This window comes from Musca domestica, unplaced genomic scaffold, assembly GCF_030504385.1.
Source record: "Musca domestica strain aabys unplaced genomic scaffold, Musca_domestica.polishedcontigs.V.1.1 11, whole genome shotgun sequence".
Lineage (NCBI taxonomy): Eukaryota > Metazoa > Arthropoda > Insecta > Diptera > Muscidae > Musca > Musca domestica.
Window position 1 is genome coordinate 1,125,620 of NW_026712133.1, and position 23,612 is coordinate 1,149,231.

Here is a 23,612-nt window from a genome sequence, read left to right on the forward strand (position 1 = left end):
GTCTATCAAGATTACACATTTCAAGTGTTGTATACATCTAATTTTTTAAAATATAACCAGTGATAAGGAATTTGTGGTAACGAATTTGAAACACTTATTTCTGTGAAAGAAAGAGAACTAGTTCCACGTAATTAACAGCAAAAATCAAGAGCCAGAAATCATCTGAAGAAGGAAAAAAGTTCCTGCATCGTAAATAAAGAACCAGAATCATATGGAGCACTCAACATTTAGAATTTGTGAGGAATGTTACCAGCGTAACACAGACATACATTTAGCTTGGACCCACCTACGATAATAGAGCAACAGCAACCAGCTATTGCCGAGTTGAGGCAGGCGACAGTGGCTGCAACTGAGAAATTGTAGTCACAGGTGGAAGACATATACAGCAAAATATCGACGCTAACACAGGTCTATCGTACATCGTCTCAACAAAGATCTGGCAGGAACATGGCAAATCAAGTGAATCTGTCAAAAATTACATTCCCTCAATTTGGTGGGGATTATTCGAATCGTTTGCTGACATTTCTGGGAAAATGATCAACAAGCAGGTCTTCCCGATAGTGCAAAATATGTGGTATCTCAAGACCAACGTCACTGGTTGAGCGGAGAAACTCATACGGAACCTTGAGTTGACTAATGCGAATTAAGACTTTGGGACTCTTAATCCACATCTTAATAAAGATGATGGAGAAATCTGTTCATGTGTTTAGTGAGCTGTCAATTGTGGATTCCAAAGAGCTCCAACGATGGAGCATTTCATGAAATGTTTGAGGGGTCGCTTTGATTCATTAGATTCAGTCAATGGGATTCAGAAGATTAGACCAGCAGCATGTGCAAAGGTTTTTGCAAGCAGTTTTTTTTTGACAATGACAGCGCCCGAATGATAGAAGTAGGTTGACCATCAGGCATGTACAAATGAGACGAGTAGAAGTGCCAACAAAAAGACAATATACTTTTGGCCTTTTTCACAATGCCACAAGAAGAAAACCAGTTAGCAATTATGTCAGAAGTCGCCAACATCGGCAAATAGAGCCCCATCATAAGTATTCCTTGCAACCAATATTGCAGCCTACAGATTCTTTGCGGCGGCGTAGCTTATCTAAGGATGTAAGTCTTCGCGAGCAGAGTATGAGGATCTGTTATGTTTGCCGAAATTATTACTGTATTTAAGGTTTCAACGAATGTAAAAAGTAATTTTGTATTTAAATGATAACATAGAATATAACGGTATATTGATGTTACAATATATAACATAGCAAAGTGTATGGGAATTCATATCACTCTTCAACATTCCATGACGCCTATGCTGTGGGAAAGCTTAAATATATTCACTCAATTCTCTCAAAATCCAAAATATTGAATATTTGTATGATTTATTATTTATCAACAGAAAACAAGGTAGTAACATTGTTTAGATTTACATTATCCAATTACATCGTGAAATATAAAAATATACAACTTCAAGAGCAGAAAAATTAATAAATTGCTTTCGAAGTCGAGTGACTTTAGTAGCCCTGAGTGACGGGAGGTGTAAACATTACAACTTTTTAGTCTATACCTTCAATTGTCTATGCCCCGATATCACCAGCCCAATCAGCGCCAGAAAAACCATCCACATATTCTTTATTAGATTTTTCAAATTGAAGCTTAAATCCAATAGTGCCTTTGAGATATCTCTTAATTTATTTGACAGCATCCCAATATATTTTCCTGGGTTATTGTTGTATATGGACAAAACACTAACTGCATACGAAATATCTGGACGACTGACTTGTGCTGCATAAGTAAGTTTCCAATGGCTTTTTGGTACAGAACTTTTCTCGTTTCCTTTACATCAACACATCTGTTTTGACAATTTCTGGTGTCGAAACGGTGTTGCAGTTATTCATGTTGAACTTCTGTAATGTATTACGAATGTAGAGTTCCTGATCCAACCATAGTTTACCATTGTAACGATCTCAAGTTAGTCTCATTCCCAAGATATAATGAGCTTTATCTACATCCTTCATCTTGAAAGTTGTTGAGATGCTTTTCTTAATAAAAAGTTTCGATTTTTCATTATTTGTATATATCAAGATATCATCTACGTATATTGTCACGTAGGTAATTTCTTCTTCGTTTAGCTTTTGAAAAACACACTTTGAAAGAAAGCAGTCGCTACGTCCATTTGGTCAATATCTAAATCACGCTGAAATGCAAAGCTTTGTAACAATCGTATGTATTAATATCTGACAACCAGTGAAAAGGTAAGAATATCCTTTGAGTCTGGCTTGAATCTCCAGATATCATCTTTTGAAAACCAACAAATGGTAAGCAGTCTGTTTCTTCAGAGTAGTGCTCAGAATCATCTTCTTGTGAATCACTGCTTCAACTTCGGAGTTTGGCAGGATTTCTTCAGCATCTCCGTTATCCGTATCTATTCTCCCCACTGAATCATATCTCCTGTAAATCATCTACATCTTGCTACTGAATTCGCTCTCCAAAAATTTCACGTATCTACTTAACTATACCTGATTTCGAATTGGGTTGTAAAATCTAGACGTTTGGAAATTATTTTCATCACACAAAAACTTTGGAAAAAATGTTTTGCTAAAATGAATAAGAACAAGTTAAAATGCAGTAAATTCGGCCGGGCCGAACTTTAAATACCCTCCACCATTTAGAAGGAATTTGGAAATTTAAAAAAAAAAAAATAAAATCCGTTAAAAATTCTGTTAAAATCTTAAAAATACCGAATATAGCCGTTATATTGGGGTCTCTACGATGTGAACCAACATAGGCTTTGTTTGTCATAAGCCATTACCATATTCAAAATTGAAACTTGAAATAAACGTTGAATAATGTAGCTAAAATAATCAAAATACCGAATATCGGGAGGTACCGTTATATGGGGGCTATATGAAGACGTAGACCTGCAGAGACAATTTTCTATCACAGGCCGTAGTATCCATTACAAACTCCAAATACCAAATTTGAAACAGTACCGGTGAATAATGTCGCTAAAATCATCAAAATATCGAATATCCGGAGGTGACGTTATATGGGGGCTATATGAAAACGTTTATGAACTTAACTTGGGAAAATAAACAAGGGTGCCTTCTATCTCAATTCGTTCGAAAGATAGCGTGATTACAACAGACAGACAGACAGATGCAAAAAAGCTATATCGAATTAGAATTTTACCCTGATCAAGAATATATATACTTTGTTTGGTCTGACATGAGTATTTCGAGGAGTTTCAAACGGAATGACGAAGTTAATATACCCTCAATAATATGGTAGAGAGTATAAAAACACACTTGGCTTGCTCTATTTATTTAACATACGCACTATCGAAATCCAACTTAAATCATCACACCACTTATTATAATTAATCTATTTTTAACCGTAAAATTTTATTTTTTATAGGTATCTCCTAGCGACCAGTTACCTAATTTGGTATGTTGCAACTGTAGGTCAAACTTACAAACACTATGGAAATTCAAAATGATGGCTCAGGAAGCAAATTCTGTTTTACGCAATTTCTTGACCTACTGCAAGTCGTCTAATAAGGTAAGTCTACCACGTGAATTGAAATTCAGCAATGTAAAACACATTCTCGCAAAATATTTGATATACCTCCGGCGTTTTTTGTAAAGATAATTGGGAACGTATTAGATACGTTTGACTGGAGCGAGGAGTTTTTTGGTCCTTTTTCAAATATGGTTAAAAATTCCCTTTCAACTGGATCAAAGGAAAAATTAAAAATGAAAGAGAACGATACAAAGCTTAACTGAAGGTAAAGTACCGTTTTTCCAAAGAACACATAAGTGAAAAATGTGATTTGTGTAATGTATTTTGTGACGAAAATTAAGCAGTGTTATTTCAGGTGTATTTAAGTGTCTAATTTATATAAATTGGAATTTTTTCGCATTATATTTTAGCTTACAATGTCCCAAAATTGAATAATGTAAAAAAATCGTTATAAACCATTTGAGAAATTAGAATATTTTAAAGTGTGTATGTAATATGTGACATATTGTATAAACATTTTATGTTAAGAAGCAAAAATTGTCGACCCAGCGTAACAATGGGCTAAACGCACTGAAGGTCGAAACAAAAAAAATCGATGGCTTGGGCAAACTGGACAAAGAGGAGTGAGGACAGAAGCACCTGAGGGATATCTCCTGTCAGTTGGGACAAAAATCCCGGGTTGGGTGCAAGCTCTGCGATGCGATTCTCCTGTTTAGAAGAAACAGAGCCTGTCTAACGGTGCCGTCGCAGATTCCCCAGAAAAAGTGGCCGCATGGCTAATCTCGCGTATATCGGTCTCTTGGAAGCTCAAAGTAATAATGGCGTACCAGACACCTCTCTTCACCTCACAATGAGATGTCCTCACCGATATAAGGTACAGCTTAACTACGATACTGCATTCCGTTTTGACACCAATGACCGTGAATTCCCGCGTAAACTTGGACAATGCGACTTAGTTTTCATGCTGTGGGAGGTAAATGTTCCTGTCCCGAAGGACTAGTAAATCGTGCGGTTGAATATCACGTTGCGGAAAATTCCACTTGTAATGATGGTAGAGGTTCCTTAAATGTTCTTGTTAGCAATGTAAAAAATTCTTCGCCTAAAACTTTTTACCGCAGCTTCCCAAAGTCCGCCCATATGTGGAGCTCCAGCTTGGTTAAGTTTACACGAGTGTTTTTGATAGGTAAATATAGGTCGGGACTTATCACGAAATTTATCTAATGCCTACTTAAACTCTCGTTCTATCTCCCGGGATGCACCAGCGAAGTTAGTGCCATTGTCTGAGAAGAATTTTTATAGAACTAATTTATTAAGATCAGAGAACTAAAGTTGAAATTTAGCTAATATTCCCCAACACATTTGGGGCTATCCTTTCATTTTTAAATGTTCAATAATTGTATTCCACCATGATTAGCAAAATTTGCTCCGACGTCATGCAAAAAACGGAAAACATGTGTCTTCTTCCAAGGTAAACCGTGGAAGGTGAATTGTAATTGGTTTGGACTCGAGTGTTGTATCCGGTATCACTGTCCCAGAAGGTTATTCATGCTTTTGTAATAAATATATTCGCAATGATTGAAAGAACTTGTCTCTTGTCTCTCAAAAGGGGTTTTGAGTTCGATGTCCATTTTCGTTTCGTTGAACTATCAGTTTTGAAAATATCGTGGTGGGGCAAGTAAAAACAATTTGAGTTGTTAGTACAACCTTCAAATGTTTCCATGTTCCCAAGGTTATATATTATAAAATTACTTTGTAATATTCTGCTTTCGCTTCGGACATTCGCCATAGCGATAACTCATTGTACAAAAACTGAGAAAGGGCGATAAAACGACTTGATTTAGTTTTAAAGGATGTATATAAATCATGTTAAAAGAAGTAAATCCAAGGTATATTTCCCATCAGCTCCTTTTTGTGAAAGAGCGGAAGATTTCCTCACATTCTTCATCCTCTTCCTATAAAATGGGGATTTTAGGAATATCTTCAATTTCCCAAAATCCTTGTACAATGCGAAACTCTCACCGAATTTGTTTGGCTACATCCGTAGATGCTCCCGCTAATATCTAACCAAAACCCGTTTCTTGATATCCGCTGATACAGAACTATTGGTAACTTCAGCATTTTCTAAATTCTAGCGGAGACAAATATATCACCCGAGGGTCTATTAATGCACGAATCTTATATGACGCTCCATTTTTGAAAACGTCTTGCTGTGGCAGGACTTTTCCTTTTTGAGACAGATGTACCAAAAGTACTTCCGTTCAAGAAAGAGGTGGACCCATTTTCAATCAAAAAAGACACTTGAGCAAGTTTTTGGGATTTATCGCCCCCGTTACATATATTTTGACTGTATATTTCTTTATATAAAAACAAATGATGTTTCGTCTTACATTTTGAACAACTGCTTCATGTCCTTGAGTCAGACAGTTTACAGTCTCGTATGACTATATTAAGTCTTCCTCTAAATTCCATATTTAAAAACTTCGGGATTGACTACGGATTTTAATGACCCGGGGACAGTTGAAGATTGGTTTTAATTACAACAACAATTCAGGTTTTAATTTTTATTTTTTTTTCAAGTACAAGAAAATCAAATTATTTTCTTCTTTCTACTTTCCTTTCAGGACTTGTTCTCACTGATGGTTTTCTCTAACTACATTGTCTACGAGAATGGCAAAAAACATCGGTTTAGCCGATCGACATCAAAAAGAGAAGGGAGAGTTAAAAATGGTTAAACAATTATCACAATGTGTAAGTGGTGGACGACATTCATGCCAATTACAATCAGTGTAAGGTTAGAGATAGGTTTTCAACGCTATGTTCAAGCATTAACACCATATATTGGTAAAACTATGTTGGATATACTTTTATAGTGGATAGCAATGAGGTGGAACAACTTTGTGGAATATTATAAATCAACTTAAAAACTCTGACAAGTAGTTATAAAGGCTATTAATGAGTGCAATGAATAATAATAATTACTTTTTCTGGTCGAATTATTTTTTGAATTTGTAAGGCAAACAAATTACCAGAGCTACTTTTGATTTTAGGCTTCTGCCTGTTAGTTCCACGATAAACTATTCCGAAAATGTATTCCAAGGTATTCCAGACAAGCACTTTCTTTTATATCTTGATCGCAAATTGGGGCAGAGAACCGAATTACCTTACTTTTCTCTGAGTTTGAAACAAGCCCACTAATTCGTATATTCGAAAATTGCTAACGCATCATGCCCAATTTGAGCTTTCAAAATGATTTCATGTGAATATGGATCAAATAGTCATATCGTCAGCGTACAGTACTTGCCATAAAATTTAAAATTTGACATTTATGTAAATTATATAAATAGTAAACAATAATGGATCTAAGACGCTGCCTTGAGGCACTCCACTATCATCGTATATCATTTTTAATTCATTTCTGCGAGTTACCAACCACACCACATTAAGGAAGTTTCATCAGAGGGATTTCGTCAAGGCTTTAGATATATCATAGAAGGCTCATCTACATTTACAAGGACTTCTTGTGTACCACTACCATTTCTGAATCCAAACTGAAACTTAATAAGTAAATTATGCTCTTCCCTATATTTTGTCAACTGTTTATGCAATATTTTTCTTCCAAAATCTTAGCCAATAACGATAATAAGACAATGGACACATAAAATAAAAATAAATTCGTAATATATTTGGATATGCAGATGTAGCAATAATTGTGTTGAATATCTTTTCCATCTTTGGTATAAAAACATCCTGACATACTTTTAACATGTTAGTGAACATTTTATCGTTGCATCATTTGCTTTTATTCGTTTCCTGTTTAGAAATTACATCATATATTTCGTCAGAATTAGTACTTCAAAAGTTAAATGTATGCTGACAAGGCATTAATGTTCTGAATATATTGAAGCCATCACCAGGAATGTGTTGATTTTGCCCTTTAAACTTCATGAGACGTCTACGAAATATCTATTAAAGTTTTCACAGGTTTCATGGTTTGATAACCAACAGAAACTCACTTAAAAATCTCCACCATTGCCTTGGATTTTTCTGATATTTCTATACCTCATTCCAGATAATTTGGCAAGAAATTTGTTAATATGCACTCTACAGCATCTACCATGATTTCGCATTTTAAAGTTAAAGAATATTTTGTCTATAGACTTGCCACTAGCCGGTCGATATTAAAGAATGAAAAGTTCTAAAATTATATTTGTATGTTATATAAATGTTCGCGAGTATTTTGCAAAAGCAAGTTATATATACAATGACGATATTTTTATGAGTAGTAGCACGATATTAAATTTCATTTTGGAAGTTAAAGAAATATGGCTATAGACTTACCACAAGCCGGCTGAGAAATTAAAGCATGACGAGTTCTAAAATTATATCAGAAAATTGGTGTGATAAAGAAGAATCTAAAAAGTTTACGTTAGATCCCCAATAATAATACTAAGTGAAATACAACGACTTTGCAATATATATTAAAAAATCTAGAAATATGTTTAAGTAGCTTTTACAGGTTTCTTTTTTATTTTAATATTATTTATTTTGATTATATATTATTGTCTCTATAAAGTGTTTGCTTTCACTTAGTATCAGTATTTTTTTTTTTTGGCAAATTTTCATATTGGCTTTTTTAAGACTCGTACAACAACAAGACAATTCAAAATTTCGAGACTTGACACTGCTTAAAGCTTTGGATATTCGTTTATATAATAATATGGAGTATTCATAAGGACCCACTAAACTATATACGGAAATTATGTTTTGTTTAGGGTGATGATGGCAAATGAGCAGCGACTGCACAAAAAGCAGTGCTTACACAGTGCAAGCATTGCTTATTGTCGTTGAGTTGTTCAACGGTTGTTGTCGTTGTAGCAGTGTTAACATGCTCCGTTGTTTGTGTTCTGATTAATCCAGCTCTTCCTCAATGTCCAGGTTTAGGAATTCTGCTACTTTTATGGGCTGTGGCCAGATATCCTCTTGACGGAGTTGGGTAGGTTTGGCTGGACAATTAAACAGATGCAGCGTATTGTGCGACGACGTTCTTCAGCTGCAATGGATGGACCCCGAGGATGGCATTCTTACTGTAATTATTAACTACCTCTGCGACTACATCAGTATGAATGCTTGATAGGCTTCATGATCTCGGGGTTCTCTCATATATCGCTGGACTTCTCTCTCTAGATCATGTAGGTCCTTCCTGACACGCCTGGGTGGGGGAGTTCTGTCCATCATATGGTGGTTAGGATGACTCCCACGATGATACCCAAACAGGTACTGCAACGAAAGCATACGATTATGCTGACGTAAGGGAAGAGCCTTCGTCTCCTCATGTAAATGGTCCACAGGAGTCATGAGGAGGCACTCTGTTGCAGTTCTCAGGGTGGCATTCTGGCAGGTCTGAATATTTTTCCACTGCGTTGCACTCTATTCGCCGACCACACTGGAGCCGCATAGCTAACCACAGACCGACCTTTCACTTTATAAGAGGTCAGCAAGGTTTCCTCATCTGCATCCCAAGTGCTGCCGGCTAGCCCCTTGTTTCTTGTTCCTACTTTTCATTTTATAGTTGTGGCTTGCGCGGAAAACTTGAACATGCTATCGAATGTGACCCGAAGGATTTCAGCTGTGATCTTATCTCCGCAGTCCATGTGGTAAATAGTGTGGCCGTCAATTAAGTGGCGGATATTTTCATATTCCTCGCATGGAAGAAGGCGGTATATGTCATCAGCTACAGGACCCGACGCCATGATCATACACTCATCCGCATAAGTTACGATCTCGTTGTCGTCTGGAGGCCGCGGTATTCCCGAGAGATAGAGGTTAAACAGTTCCGAAGGTATCGCCCCTCCTTGCGGAACTCCCTGTTTCACCCTACAGGCACTTCTTGTTCCGGAATTCCACGTACGACTGGCGTCCACACATATAGTTGACTATCCAACGTTTCAAACTTGGCCGGGGGGTAGTATTCTCAACGTCCTCGAACAGCATGGCATTTTTGACCGTATCAAAGGCCTTTGATAGATCAAGAGCCACCACTACTGCTCTATGCACGGTCTGTTCTGGTTGAATCCTCGACTGATATGTGTGGATATGGCGTGCAATGCTGTTGCGGTGCTATGTAGTGGACGGAAACAGTGTTGATGGTTAGCAACTGAATAGCTTCCTCTGATACTGGGGAGGAGTAAAGCCTTGAGAGTTTTTGCTACTGGCGACAAAAGCGAAATTGGCCTGATTCGCCTTTTCTGGCATCCTTGCCAGGCTTCAGTAGCGGAATCACACTGCCCATTTTCCAGGCTTCGGGAACTATGTGGGTGGCTAACGACAAATTAAGGGCTTTGGTCAGATACTCGACTCCCGGTGTATCCAGTTGCTTCAACATTACCATTGATATTCCGTCCGGGCCATACGCTTTAGATGACTTAGCGTTTCGGATGTTATTCGCAACAGCACCCATCATAAACTGTGGAGGTACATCCTCGGCGGGATGAGATCTTATACGACGTAGTACTCTTCGCCTCGCCTTATCACTCTCGGGGTGCTCGACAAATTACTGGTTAAAATGGGCAACGCACCTCTTCGGATCAGTCACCGTTACGTCGTTAAATATGACTGCTGTCCTTTAATTATTTTTCCAAGGGTTCGGGAGTGAGTTTACCGTTACCCACGGCATACCCAAATCGGTTCCAATGTTGCAACACTTCAGATGGTCTTGCTACTTTTTCCGCTTATGCTCCTGTACCAACCTGTTGACTTCCACTGTCAGTTCACTGACTCTGGGAGCAGTAGGGTTGGTACGCCGGAGGTCATCACGCTCGTTCGCTAGTCCCGCTGCCTCTGCTGGGAAATTTGTTCTTACTTCGGGTATTCGACCAGCAGATATATAGCAAGCGGCTGCAGCATTGATGATGTCGCGGATCTGCTGATGGAGACGATTATCGGGAAATGGTCTGAACTAAGAGAAATGACGGATTGCCAAGTCATGTCATTTATCAGACCCAGTGACACAATGGTTAAATCTGACGAACTGTGACACTCTCCTCTTATTCGGGTAAAGCCATCCTCGTTTACCGTGCAAAATGTGGAGCAGTCAATCTGCTCTGCCAACGCTGATCCCCTCTGGTCATTACCTGGGACACAACTAGGTGGGGGCCACAACTCATGGTGGGCATTAAAATCCCCTAGTAGCAGGCGGTTATTGCCTTCCAAAAATGGGCTTATATTAGGCAAGTAACGCGGTTCACACCTATTAACCGGGAGGATATACACATTAGGCACTTCTACTTCAGCAGCTCCACACTTGACTGCTACCCCCATACACTCCATGTATGGGAGCTAGAGACTAGCTCAAGCGAGATAGGCCTGTATTGAACAGAATGGTGTAACAGAAACACTAATCCCCCACCTCCCCTCTGGTGCGATCTTTCCTCAATACGTTGTAACCATTGCAACGTTGTAAGCTACAATTTTCATTGAGCTTGGTTTCCTGCACCGCTGCGATCTTAATATTCCTCCGATTCATAAATTCCACTATCTCATCAATTTTACCTCTGGGTCCGTTGCAATTGAATTTCAAGAATGATGCACTGTCCGGAATTGGAACAGCAGCATATGGCGTTAGGGGCTGCGGTAAAGGTTGCTGTTCTGGAGACTGCGGGGGAGTTCCATACTCCGACGACGACTCGGAAGTTGACGAAGAGGTATAACACGATGCAATATAGGCCCCATCGCTATAGTCTCGCAACCGGGTTAAGCCGATACTGATCTATGGTGAATGGTATTTTGGCAAACCGTACAGAACCATGGCCCGTGGTTTCCTCAAGCCCGGCACGGACCAAAAGAATCCGAAGCAAGCATTCCGGGATGTGCTGCTCCCAATACAGAAAAATAAACAAACACGAACATGTATACACTGGGCTGAAACTGTAGTGTTGTTGTTTCGAGTCAATCCGGTGTCGAAGAACCCACTGCCGTGGGACTGTTGTTCTGGGGAGAATATCCTGAACAAAAAGCAAGCTAACTGATTACGATTGGTGGCGCTTTCCGAACTCTAGGTATTCCCTGCCTTACCCCCTGGCAAACATTACCATCGTTCTCCACTAATAAACCACCGTTGTTTTTATAAAAACAACAGCAATGGGGTTAAGCCTAACTATTTTGCTTTAATCAGCTTTCGGCATTTCAGTAAGGATTTTACTGTTTAGCTTTAACTTCTCTATTGATTTCGTGGTTTGGTGTAGTCCCTAAGGAGCTTATTACAATTGGTAGGATATATATTTCCTTAGGTATTTTTCAGGTAATGTGATAATGGTAGCTATTTTGATTTTTGTCTTGTGGCACCGCTGTGAGGGCTTTATTGTTTATTATTATCATAACTGATCTATTTGGTATCTCTCATTTGGGCATACCTTCGGCATTTGTCGTCCGAGATAGTGTTGATGTGCATAATATTATATATTTTTTTCATTTTTTGTAATTATTTGTTCGTGTTGCCCTATCTTATATTGCCATTATAAAACCTTCTGTATCGGCATATATATATCATTTTTCTTGAGTAAGTAGGTTGTATTATCAGTATCAAAGTGTACATGGCAAATATGGTTGGGGTGTTTTCCTTGTAGTGGTTTTGATTTCCATTTTTGTATTATTGATAGGATTTCATTTGAGAATTCTTGATCGATCTTTATTTTATGAACAGTATGGTCTATAGTTGTGCTGTATGTATATAAAGGATACACAGATATTTATAGCAGCTGATTTATTATTTCTCCTGCGGTGCATTGAAGGTTCCTCCTTGGTTGTATTTACCATAGGTTTTAGGATTTAAATTTGTCAATTCCAAATGAGATTTAGTTTTTAACGATTTTTAGCATTTGGTTCAGATTAAGATTTGCTCCAGCGTAAACCTTAAAATCGTCCCTATAGAAGCAGAGTAAAATTCTAAAATTGGCTTTTGTTTTATGTTTATAGCCATATTGGTTTTGTTTTAGGAGTGTAGATTGAAGGTTAAGAGCTATGCAGCATAGCATTGGATTTTGTTTAGATGTTAAGTTGTCGGTTTCATTTCGGATATGGAGTGGGTATTCAGTTTGCCTTAAGTTGTCTAATGTATTTTACTAGTATTGGGTTTAGTTGTTGCAAAATGGTCAGGCTTAATAAAATAAAAACAACGTTTGTTTATTAGTGGAGAACAATGGCAATATTTACCATGGGGTAAGGCAGGGAATACCTAGTTTTCGGAAAGAGCCACCAATACTCATCAGTTCCCGTCTTTTTTGTCTGGAATATACTCCCAAGAAGCTTTTTTAAAAATAACTCATATGACAAAAAAAAACTTTTTTTTACCCAAATGACGAGATCGTAAGGTCAATAGGAGAGGAACCAAAGAATTAAATAAAACTAAAATTCTTTAAGAAAATCTTCTAAATCTTATACCCGCAATTATAAACATTTTCATCATTTTCCACTCGTTATGCTTTTGTTTAACATGAACGAAGTAGCATAACTATGTAAGTTGGTTTTGTTTGTTACAACAAAAACCCCTTCGTCGACCGTGCCTTGTCTATTAATAGAAGAATGTTGGCTTGTTTGTTCGGGAAACCATAGCATTTTGTTGTTGCAAAATGGTTAGGCTTAATCCCCTTATTGTTGTTTTTATAAAAACAACGTTGGTTTATTGGTGGAGAACGATGGTAATGTTTACCAGGGGATAAGGCAGGGAATTCCTAGGTTTCGGAAAGAGCCACTAAACCTCATAAGTTGCCTTGTCTTTTTTCTGGGATATTCCCCCCAGAAACAATTTTAAAAGTAACTCTTATAAATGGAAGAGTTCTTACCGCTTGTAACAATAGTTAAATTGTAAGTAATTGAAAAAAGGAAAAGGAGAAGTCCATGAAAGCACAGACGACATATTTCAAACATACAAGCAGAACGTATACATATATAAATAGGTGAGCGGTAGTGTCAAGGTGTATGTGAGGAAAATCTTTGAAAAGGAATCTGAACACCCAGAGTTGCCAAAAGCAAGGATGTTTTCCTTTCACTTACGATTTTGACATTAACAAATGTCTATATAACAGGTCGAAAACAGCTGCACATAACACGTCTTTCGGGTACGCAGACGTATGATGTTATTACCACAACTAACAATTCAACTTTCATAAATGAACAGCGGACCAACACAACCACAAGTCCACCTGTAACACGCGTTTCCTCTGTTATCCGAGAATACGTGACCGCTGCGACAGGACTGCCGTGACACAAACTTTAGTGGTCGCAATAATTATTATTACTATTATTATTATTATTATGTTATTGCAAAATAGTTAGGCTTAATCCTATTATTGTTTTAGTTTTATAAAAACAACGTTTGTTTATTAGTGGAGAACGATGGTATATTTACCAGGGGATAAGGCTGGGAATACTTAGGTTTCGGAAAGAGCCACCAATCCTCATAAGTTCCCTTGCCTTTTGTCTGGGATATTCTTCCAAAAGTTATTTTAAAATAACTCCTATGACAACAAGAAAACATTTTTTTTTACCCAAGTGAAGAGATTGCAAGCTTAATAGAAGATGAACAAAAGAATTACATATAATTAAAATTCTATTGAAAAATCTTTTAAAAGTGACTTTTATGACCAATTGATCGTAAACTCAAGATTTAGAAGTTTTTCTAAAATAATTTTAGTTTTATTTAATTCCTTGGTTCCTCTTCTATTGAGCTTACGATCTCATCGGTTGGGTAAAAAAAGTTTTTTGTATTAGAAGTTATTTTTTAAAAGAGCTTCTGGGGAGTATATCCCAGACAAAAAACGAGGGAACTGATGAGGATTGGTGGCTCTTCCCGAAACCTAGGTATTCCCAGCCTTACCCCGTAATATTAATAATATTAATAATAATAATAATGACAATAATTATAATAATAATAATTATAATAATAATAATAATGACAATAATTATAATAATAATAATATAATAATATAATAATAATAATAATAATATAATAATAATAATAATAATAATAATAATAATAATATAATAATAATAATAATAATAATAATAATAATAATAATAATAATAATAATAATATAATAATAATAATAATAATAATATAATAATAATAATAATAATAATAATAATAATATAATAATAATAATAATATATAATAATAATAATAATAATAATAATAATAATAATAATATAATAATAATAATAATAATAATAATAATAATAATAATAATAATAATAATAATAATAATAATAATAATAATAATAATAATAATAATAATAATAATAATAATAATAATAATAATAATAATAATAATAATAATATAATAATAATAATAATAATAATAATAATAATAATAATAATAATAATATAATAATAATAATAATAATAATAATAATAATAATAATAATAATAATAATAATAATATAATAATAATAATAATAATAATAATAATAATAATAATAATAATAATAATAACTAATAATAATAATAATAATAATAATAATAATAATAATAATAATAATAATAATATAATAATAATAATAATAATAATAATAATAATAATAATAATAATAATAATAATAATAATAATAATATAATAATAATAATAATAATAATAATAATAATAATAATAATAATAATAATAATAATAATAATAATAATAATAATAATATAATAATAATAATAATAATAATAATAATAATAATAATAATAATAATAATAATAATAATACTAATTAATAATAATAATAATAATAATAATAATAATAATAATAATAATAATAATAATAATAATAATAATAATAATAATAATAATAATAATAATAATAATACTAATAATAATAATAATAATAATAATAATAATAATAATAATAATAATAATAATAATAATAATAATAATAATAATAATAATAATAATAATAATAATAATAATAATAATAATAATAATAATAATAATAATAATAATAATAATAATAATTGTTGAAGTTGATTATCCGCCATACAACATGTATGTGTTTGAAATAAGTTTGAAGTAACATTTATCAACCCTTGTGAAATGTTTGATTTGTTTTGTAAATTTAGTCTTTAAGTTTCCTTTCAAGAATAAAGATCTCAAACAGGTTATGAGCCCAGCGTTTTAAAGTGTTTTTTGATTACAATAAAAATAAAGAAAAGATGAGCTCTTCTCTGTATCAGATTGATAAACTTGATGGCAGTAATTATGATTCGTGGGCGATCTAAATGAATAGTGTATTGATACATAGTGGGCAATGGCATATTGTCAACGGATCAACAAAGGTGGAATCATTTATAGAAGCCAAAGAGAAAGCAAATTTCCAGGTGGAAGATGAGAAGGCTCTGGCTACGATTTGTCTGAGTGTTAAGGCATCGCAGTTAAACTATATAAAAAAACAGCACGACATCACGTCAAGCTTGGATGGCATTGGAAGATGTTTATAAGCCAAGAGGACCAAACCGTAAAGTGACACTATATAAGCAACTCCTTAACCTATCAATGGAAGCAGATGACATGACGCAGCACATCAACAAGTTCACAGAAATTGCTGATAAATTGTCGGAGATTGGAATAGAAATGCAAGAAGAGTTGCTAAGCATAATATTGCTTTCCAGTCTGCCACAAAATTTCGAAAACTTCGTGATTGTTATGGAAACGAGGGACAGTTTACCATCATTAAATGTGCTGAAGCAGAAACTCTTAGAAGAAGGCGAACGCAGAAAAAATGAAAAAGACAACAACGCTCAACATGCATTGTGCTATCGATACGCATCACAAGAAAGAAAAAGCTAAATTTAAGGGGAAATGCCGCTTAACCAACGGCGAAACGCGTCGCATAGTGGTGAGTGTGTGATAGTGTCTATCTGGCTTTCCTTTTCACTGCAAATTTCAGATCGTTAAGCTCGTCTCGAAAGAGAAAACAAAAACGTAAAACATGCATGATAAGCAAAGCACACACCCTACCCTTCCCAAAAGAAAATTCGACAAAGGCAGCAGAAATTCTAGAGTTGGTGCACAGTGATGTGTGCGGGCCAATAAATGTTGAATCTGTTGGTGGGTCAAGGTATTTTCTAACATTTATAGATGACAAGTCGCGCCGAATTTTTGTATACTTTCTCAAGAATTAGTCGGAAGTTCTGGAGAAATTCAAGATGTTTAAATCGCAAGTAGAGCGACAGACTGGCAAAAAGCTAAAAACACTTCGCAGCGACAACGGCAAAGAATACGTTAATTTTGAATTTGATGCATTCTTGAATGAGTGTGGCATCATGCGTCAGTTGACGGTACCGTACACTCCCCAGCAGAACGGTGTGGCAGAACGTGCCAACAGAACATTAGTTGAAATGGCGTGGACAATGATGTTACACGCTGGTACGCCAAAGTCTCTTTGGGTAGAGGCTATTAACACAGCTGTTTACCTGCGTAACAGAAGCCCGACAAGCATACTTGGAAATATAACGCCATACGAGGTTTGGTATGGACGAAAACCCAACGTCAATCATTTACGCACATTTGGTTGTATAGCCGTTGCTCTAAATAAAAAGCAAAAGAAAAATTTTGATGCTCGTGGAGAAGAATACATCATGGTTGGCTACTCTAATGTGTCTAAAGCATACCGCTTATATGACAAGCATGCACACAATGTTGTCGAACGTCGTGACGTCATTTTTATTGAGACCCAACTTGGTGGTGGTTTTTGTGCCGACAAGAACGAGCAGGCGTCTACATGTATTGATGTGCGTGAGTATGTGTTGACTTCGAGAGATAAACAACAAATAAATGGCTTGGTTGACAACAATAATGTAAATGAAGATGTGCAGGCTGAAAATGCTGATGAAATTGATGAGTTCGATACAGCTGGTGAAGAAAGCAATGAGCATGAACAATCAAGTAGCGACCACGAAGAAACAAGCAGCGATCAAGAAGAAGCAAGCAGCCACAATAAAATTCAACGGCCAAAGTATGGAGTGGGAAGGCCTCGAATAGTGAGAAACAGACAACCTGGCAGGCCGAAAAAGATAAAAAATCAATTGTATACAATTATTGACAGCAAAGTTCCAGAAAATGTAGATGAGGCAACATCTTGTGCTGAGGCTGGAAATTGGAAAACAGCTATGAGAAACGAAATAAATGCTTTAAAGAAAAATGGGACATGGAGCTTGGTTCATGTTCCTGAAGGTCGGAGACCGATTAGAAATAAATGGGTATTTGCGTTGAAAAGAGACCAAGACGGCAACATTGAAAGGTACAAGGCGCGATTAGTAGCGAAGGGCTGCAGTCAAAAGTTTGGCGTTGACTACAAGGAGACCTTCTCCCCGGTTGTACGATATGCAATGGTTCGTACATTGTTAGCTGTTGCGGTGTAAGAAGAAATGTATGTGCACCAAGTTGACATTAGTACTGCATACCTCAATAGTAAGCTTGATGACGAAATTTATATGGTTCAACCAGAAGGCTTTGTAGACAAAAATCAACCAGATAAGGTGTTGAGGCTAAATAAAGCTATTTATGGGCTGAAACAATCAGGAAGAAATTGGAACGAGCGGCTTGATGGAGTACTTCGGCAAATGGGTTTTGATGTTTGCGACAACGAACCATGTCTATATAAGAAAGATGTCAATGGTAAGAACATGTTAGTAGCAGTTTATGTAGATGACTTGGTAATTGCGTGTAAAGTCAAAGATAATATAGAAGAGTTTAAAAAAGAGTTATCTGAGGAATTTGAAGTGACAGATAAAGCCATACTAAGCCACTTTTTGGGAATGAAGGTCACTAGAGATGGAGAATTGGGAACGATTAATATATACCAAAAGACCTACATAAAGTCAATAAAAGATCAATATGGAATGGCAGAATGTAAAACAGCATCAGTGCCACTCAATCCAGGATTTTTAGAAACTTGTTCCGGTGATTGCAAACGAGTGAAGAAGGAGGAGTATCAATCCATTATAGGTGCATTAATGTATTTATCCGTAACAACGAGACCAGATATAATGCACACGATTTCAAAATTGTCACAATTTAATACTGATCCTCACATCGAACATTTGAATGCCGCCAAACATGTACTAAAATACCTGAAGTCAACACAAGATTTATGTTTGGTATATAAACGCTCTAATTTAAATGTGACTGGTTTTACCGATGCTGATTGGGGTGGAAGTACCATCGACAGAAAATCATATACCGGCTATTTATTCTATATTGGCCAATGTTTGGTATCGTGGGAGTCTAAGAAATAACAGTCGGTTGCCTTAAGTACAACAGAGGCAGAATATATGGCAATGTCGAACGCAACAAAAGAAGCAATATATATTCGTCGACTGTTATCGGAAATTGCTTTAGCCAACGATAAGTCAGTAGTACTCAATGTGGACAATCAGGGGGCAATAAAACTAGCGCTGAATCCAGTATACCATAACCGCACAAAGCATATCGATATTAAATATCACCATGTGAGAGAAGTTGTTCGGAGGGGCGAAATTCTATTGAAGTATTGTCCAAAAGGCGAGATGATGGTGGTGGTATCAAACCTTGTGAAATGTTTGATTTGTTTTGTAAATTTAGTCTTTAAGTTTCCTTTCAAGAATAGAGATCTCTAACAATAATAATAATAATAATAATAATAATAATAATAATAATAATAATAATAATAATAATAATAATAATAATAATAATATATATAATAATAATAATAATAATAATATAATAATAATAATAATAATAATAATAATAATAATAATAATAATAGTAATAATAATAATAATAATAATAATAATAATAATAATAATAATAATAATATAATAATATAATAATAATAATAATAATATAATAATAATAATAATAATAATAATAATAATAATAATAATATAATAATATAATAATAATATAATAATAATAAATAATAATAATAATAATAATAATAATAATAATATAATAATAATAATAATAATAATAATAATAATAATAATAATATAATATAATAATAATAATAAAATAATAATAATAATAATAATAATAATAATATACTAATAATAATTATAATAATAATAATAATATATAATAATAATAATAATAATATATAATATAATAGTAATAATAATAATAATAATAATAATAATATAATAATAATAATAATAATAATAATAATAATAATAATAATAATATAATAATAATAATAATAATAATAAAAATATAATCAATAATAATAATAGTAATATTTGTAATAATAATTATAATTAATTGTCCTGTTCCTGCCGTTGTGTTAATAAAACCCACTTCTGCTCTCGGTGGTTTCTTTAATCAGAGTGAAACTTATTCTACTTACACACTACACAAGCTAAGAACAAATATAGTTACAAGTCAGGGTTTGGATCACACTAAGTGATCTTCGCATAATTATTCGTAAGGTGTGTTGTGTGTTGTAAGAGCGTAACGTGGACATGCAATAATTACAACACTCCTCCTCAACATACATACTCACATACAGCAACCAAAAACAAATACCTCTTTTTTATTTCATGTCATTTGTAAACACATTACAAAAATAAAAATACACAAAGTATTCTACTTATCTTAGACATTTATATATTACTTTGCTTCTCCTTCATAAGGTTTTCCTCACAAGGGCTCGACAAAAGTTGTCCTAACGGGGATTCTATTTGTTATGCGAAACACTTTCGCTTTATTGTGTGATCTGTTTTGTAGGTTCTCAACTTTCTGGCACCGGCAACTTGTTATTGTTTTCATATGTCGAAACGCATTCCAATTATTCTATCGATCTTCTTCTCGATTCTGTGGGCTCTCCCCTTTTTGAAAATCGTAACGAGGCTTTATTACATTTGTTTTTGTTTTCGTCAGAAACAAATTCTTATTAGGCTCGTTGTACAAAACCAATTTCCCCTTCTCTCCACAGTCAACTCCGTTTTCCCCTTGTTCATGATTCTTGCGCATTTTTCTCCAAACATTACGTCGTGTTCTACTGCTTCTTTGCCTGCCGAAATAAAATTGCATTGTAGGTCAGGCACAAATAACACATCGTTGAGCACAACTTCACCCTCATTTATTAGAATTCTCCCCTTACCCTTTGCTGGAATTGTTTTATTACCAGCCAGGGAGATTTATTCTTGGTTTTCCTCAAACGTCGTAAACAAATTACGGTTAGAGCACAAATGTGAGGAGGCACCGCTATCAAAACACCAGACATTCTTATTGAGATTGTTGTTGTCAATCGTCGTAAACTTGTGTACACATTCTCGTTTCCCTTTTTGTCTGCTCTTCGGCAAAGTGATGCGTAATGGCCTCTGCCGCCACAATTGTAGCATTTCACATTATTGTTGTATGACCACGAATCATACTGTACTGTTGTTGAAGTTCTGTTGATGAACTTTGTTGTTTTTCTTTTTGTTGATGTTGGGACCCCTTTTATTTTTTTTTATTTTTTTTTTCGTTCGTTCCCACGCCTCTCACTCCCACCCCTGCTGACCGAAGGGGGCGACCTCCCCATACGTAGGGAGCGCGTACACACCAAAGACCGGGAATGGTGGGTTAGTTGTGAGTTAGTGGTGCCAGCTACAGTCTAGTACATCAGCCGGCAAAGTAATAGGTAAAAATACACTATAGAAGGAATTAGAGCAAAACATATAACATTTATAACAAATATAAACAAATAACAGTGAAAAAATGTGTTAAACAAAGACTACTGTTCAAAGGCTGGTGTCCATTGTTTCCGCAGAGGGAATTGTAGACTAGGTGCCGTTAAAATGAACTTAAAGATTCTGACAACTAGGCTGGGTCTACTGGTTCCGCAAAGGGAGATGTAGATCAGGTGCCGCAAAAATGAGCTTTTAAAATAAAAAAAATAGGTAAGTGAACATATACAATCACATGTGGAGAATAGATCTTTTAATAGAGTTCAACGAATTACTTAAACAAATACTATTACATAGACTATTGTAAATTACACATAAGGATCTCAATGGGTTACTGATTGCGAAATTAGTTCTTGCGAGAGATAACTTTAAAGGTTCGAAATGACGAGTTCTACGAGAAGGAATATTATAAGTAACTTTCCCAGTTAAAAAAATGAGAATCAATCAAACCGCGTGTTAATTTGGTAATAAATAACGCTCTTAGCATAAACCGCCTCCTTTCAAGTGTTGGGAGATCAATCAACAGTAAACGATTTTCATAAGGTGGAAGTAATTCTGTCGGGTTCCAGTTAAGGCCCCGTAGATCAAAAATCAGGAATTGAACTTGAACTGATTCGGTTTTATCTGAGTAGCATTTATAAAAAGGACTCCACAGAATAAATCCGTATTCTAACTCTTTAGACCAGCGTTTTATGAAACCTAGTAAAGACTTGGCTTTATTAACACATGAGTCAATATGTAAATGAAAACGTAGTTTTGGATCTAGAATAACACCGAGGTCAGTAAAGGAATCAACATTTCTAATTGTATGAACCAATAAAGTAGTTAGAATGTATTGGCTGAGATCGTGACAAGGAAAATTTTTTGCATTTCTTAAGATTAAGGGACATACCGTTGGCACTGCACCAGTTCACAAGGGAATGTAAATCGTACTGTAAGAAAGTCGAATCGTCAAGGGAATTTATATGCATGTAAAGCTTCACATCATCAGCATACATTAGTATTTTAGAGAATCGAATGTGATCCGGGAGATTATTAAGATACAAAACAAAAAGTAAAGGGCCCAAATGACTACCCTGAGGTACGCCAGAAGAAACAACAATATTTTTTGAAAATGACTTTTTGGGTACGACCCTCCAAGTATGATGAAATCCAGCCTAACAGAGCTGTTGGAAAACCCATAGTATCGAGTTTATATAGCAAAAGCTTATGGACTACGGTATCAAAGGCTTTACTGAAGTCTGTATAAATAGCGTTAGTTTGTTGTTTATTTATAAATCCGTTGTGAACATGGCACACAAATTCTAAAAGATTAGAAGTAGTAGATCTGCCTTTCATAAAACCATGCTGAAAAGGTGACATCCGACGTGAGACTAAGAGTTCGAAAAGTTTAGGAATGGCACTTAACTTAGCAATACATCTATAGTTATCTATGAAACGTCTATTGCCTGATTTATGAAGTGGAATAACAAAACTCGATCTCCAGAAGCTTGGAAAATAACCTATTTTCAAAGAGTAATTAAATATCTTAGTCAATGGTAAGTATAATTCTCTAGCACAAGATTTTAAAAAAATGAGGAGCGTAATGTCTTTAAACCATTTAAGACTTCGTCTTCGGTTAAGATAATGCAGGGAAGGTGATTCAATGAAGTGGTATGAATTTCGCAAGGGCCTCTAGATGTGCCCTTGGTATAGGATGACTGAAAAAAGTCAGCAAATAAATTTGCAATTTCAAGATTGTCTGAAGACTCTTTACTACCAAGTTTCATGCTGGAGGGAAATTTCTGAGCTTTCCTTTTGGAGTTTACAAATTTAAAGAAATTCTTAGGATTGTTTAAAAAATTCTGCCGCATTTGGGCTAAATGCTGAGAATAACATTTGGAGTTTTCCGAATTATATCTATTTCTTGCCATGGAATATTTTGAATAATTTACGGCAGTGTTAGATTTTTTGAAATTTTTGAAAAGTCTATTTTTAATATTACGTAGACGTCTTAGTGTAGGAGTAAACTAAGCAGGGTCTTGGTCAACTAATGGTTTTGCCATTGGTACGGAGCTAGCTAGAGCTAAATTGAGCTGTTCATAAAATTTAGAAACACGTGAATCAATGTCGCCATTGATGCACCACATAGAACCTGATAAGAGAGAGCGTAGTAGGGGTATATTGGCCTTCGCGAAATTTCGCCTACTAGATAAAGTTTTAATAACAGTGATATTGGACAGAGTGTTCCTTAATTCAAGGTTTAAAAGGAGCGTTGGATGATATGTATCCTCAGGAATTACAAATGGAGGACTTCTACAAAGCGAAATATTTAGGGAAGATGAGAAAATTAAATCTAGGAGTCGTTCCTTACCATTGAGTATAAAATTTACCTTGGTATAAACAAAGTTCATAAATCTTATCCCAAAAAGCGTCGAGTACAA

General features: G+C 34.9%; 1 protein-coding gene across 4 annotated transcripts in view; it reads left to right on the forward strand.

Annotated features, from left to right (window-relative positions):
- Window positions 1–23,612, forward strand: part of LOC105262412 (putative transcription factor egl-18) — a 489,034-nt gene that overhangs the window by 133,983 nt on the left and 331,439 nt on the right. For 3 of the 4 annotated variants that reach the window (XM_059129745.1, XM_059129735.1, XM_059129731.1), the window contains exon 2: window positions 3,409–3,552. In XM_059129745.1, the coding sequence (XP_058985728.1) occupies window positions 3,409–3,552 (144 nt within the window). Of the gene's footprint in view, window positions 1–3,408; window positions 3,553–6,134; window positions 6,262–23,612 lie in introns of those variants that run through there. The other variant, XM_059129748.1, reaches the window with a different exon arrangement.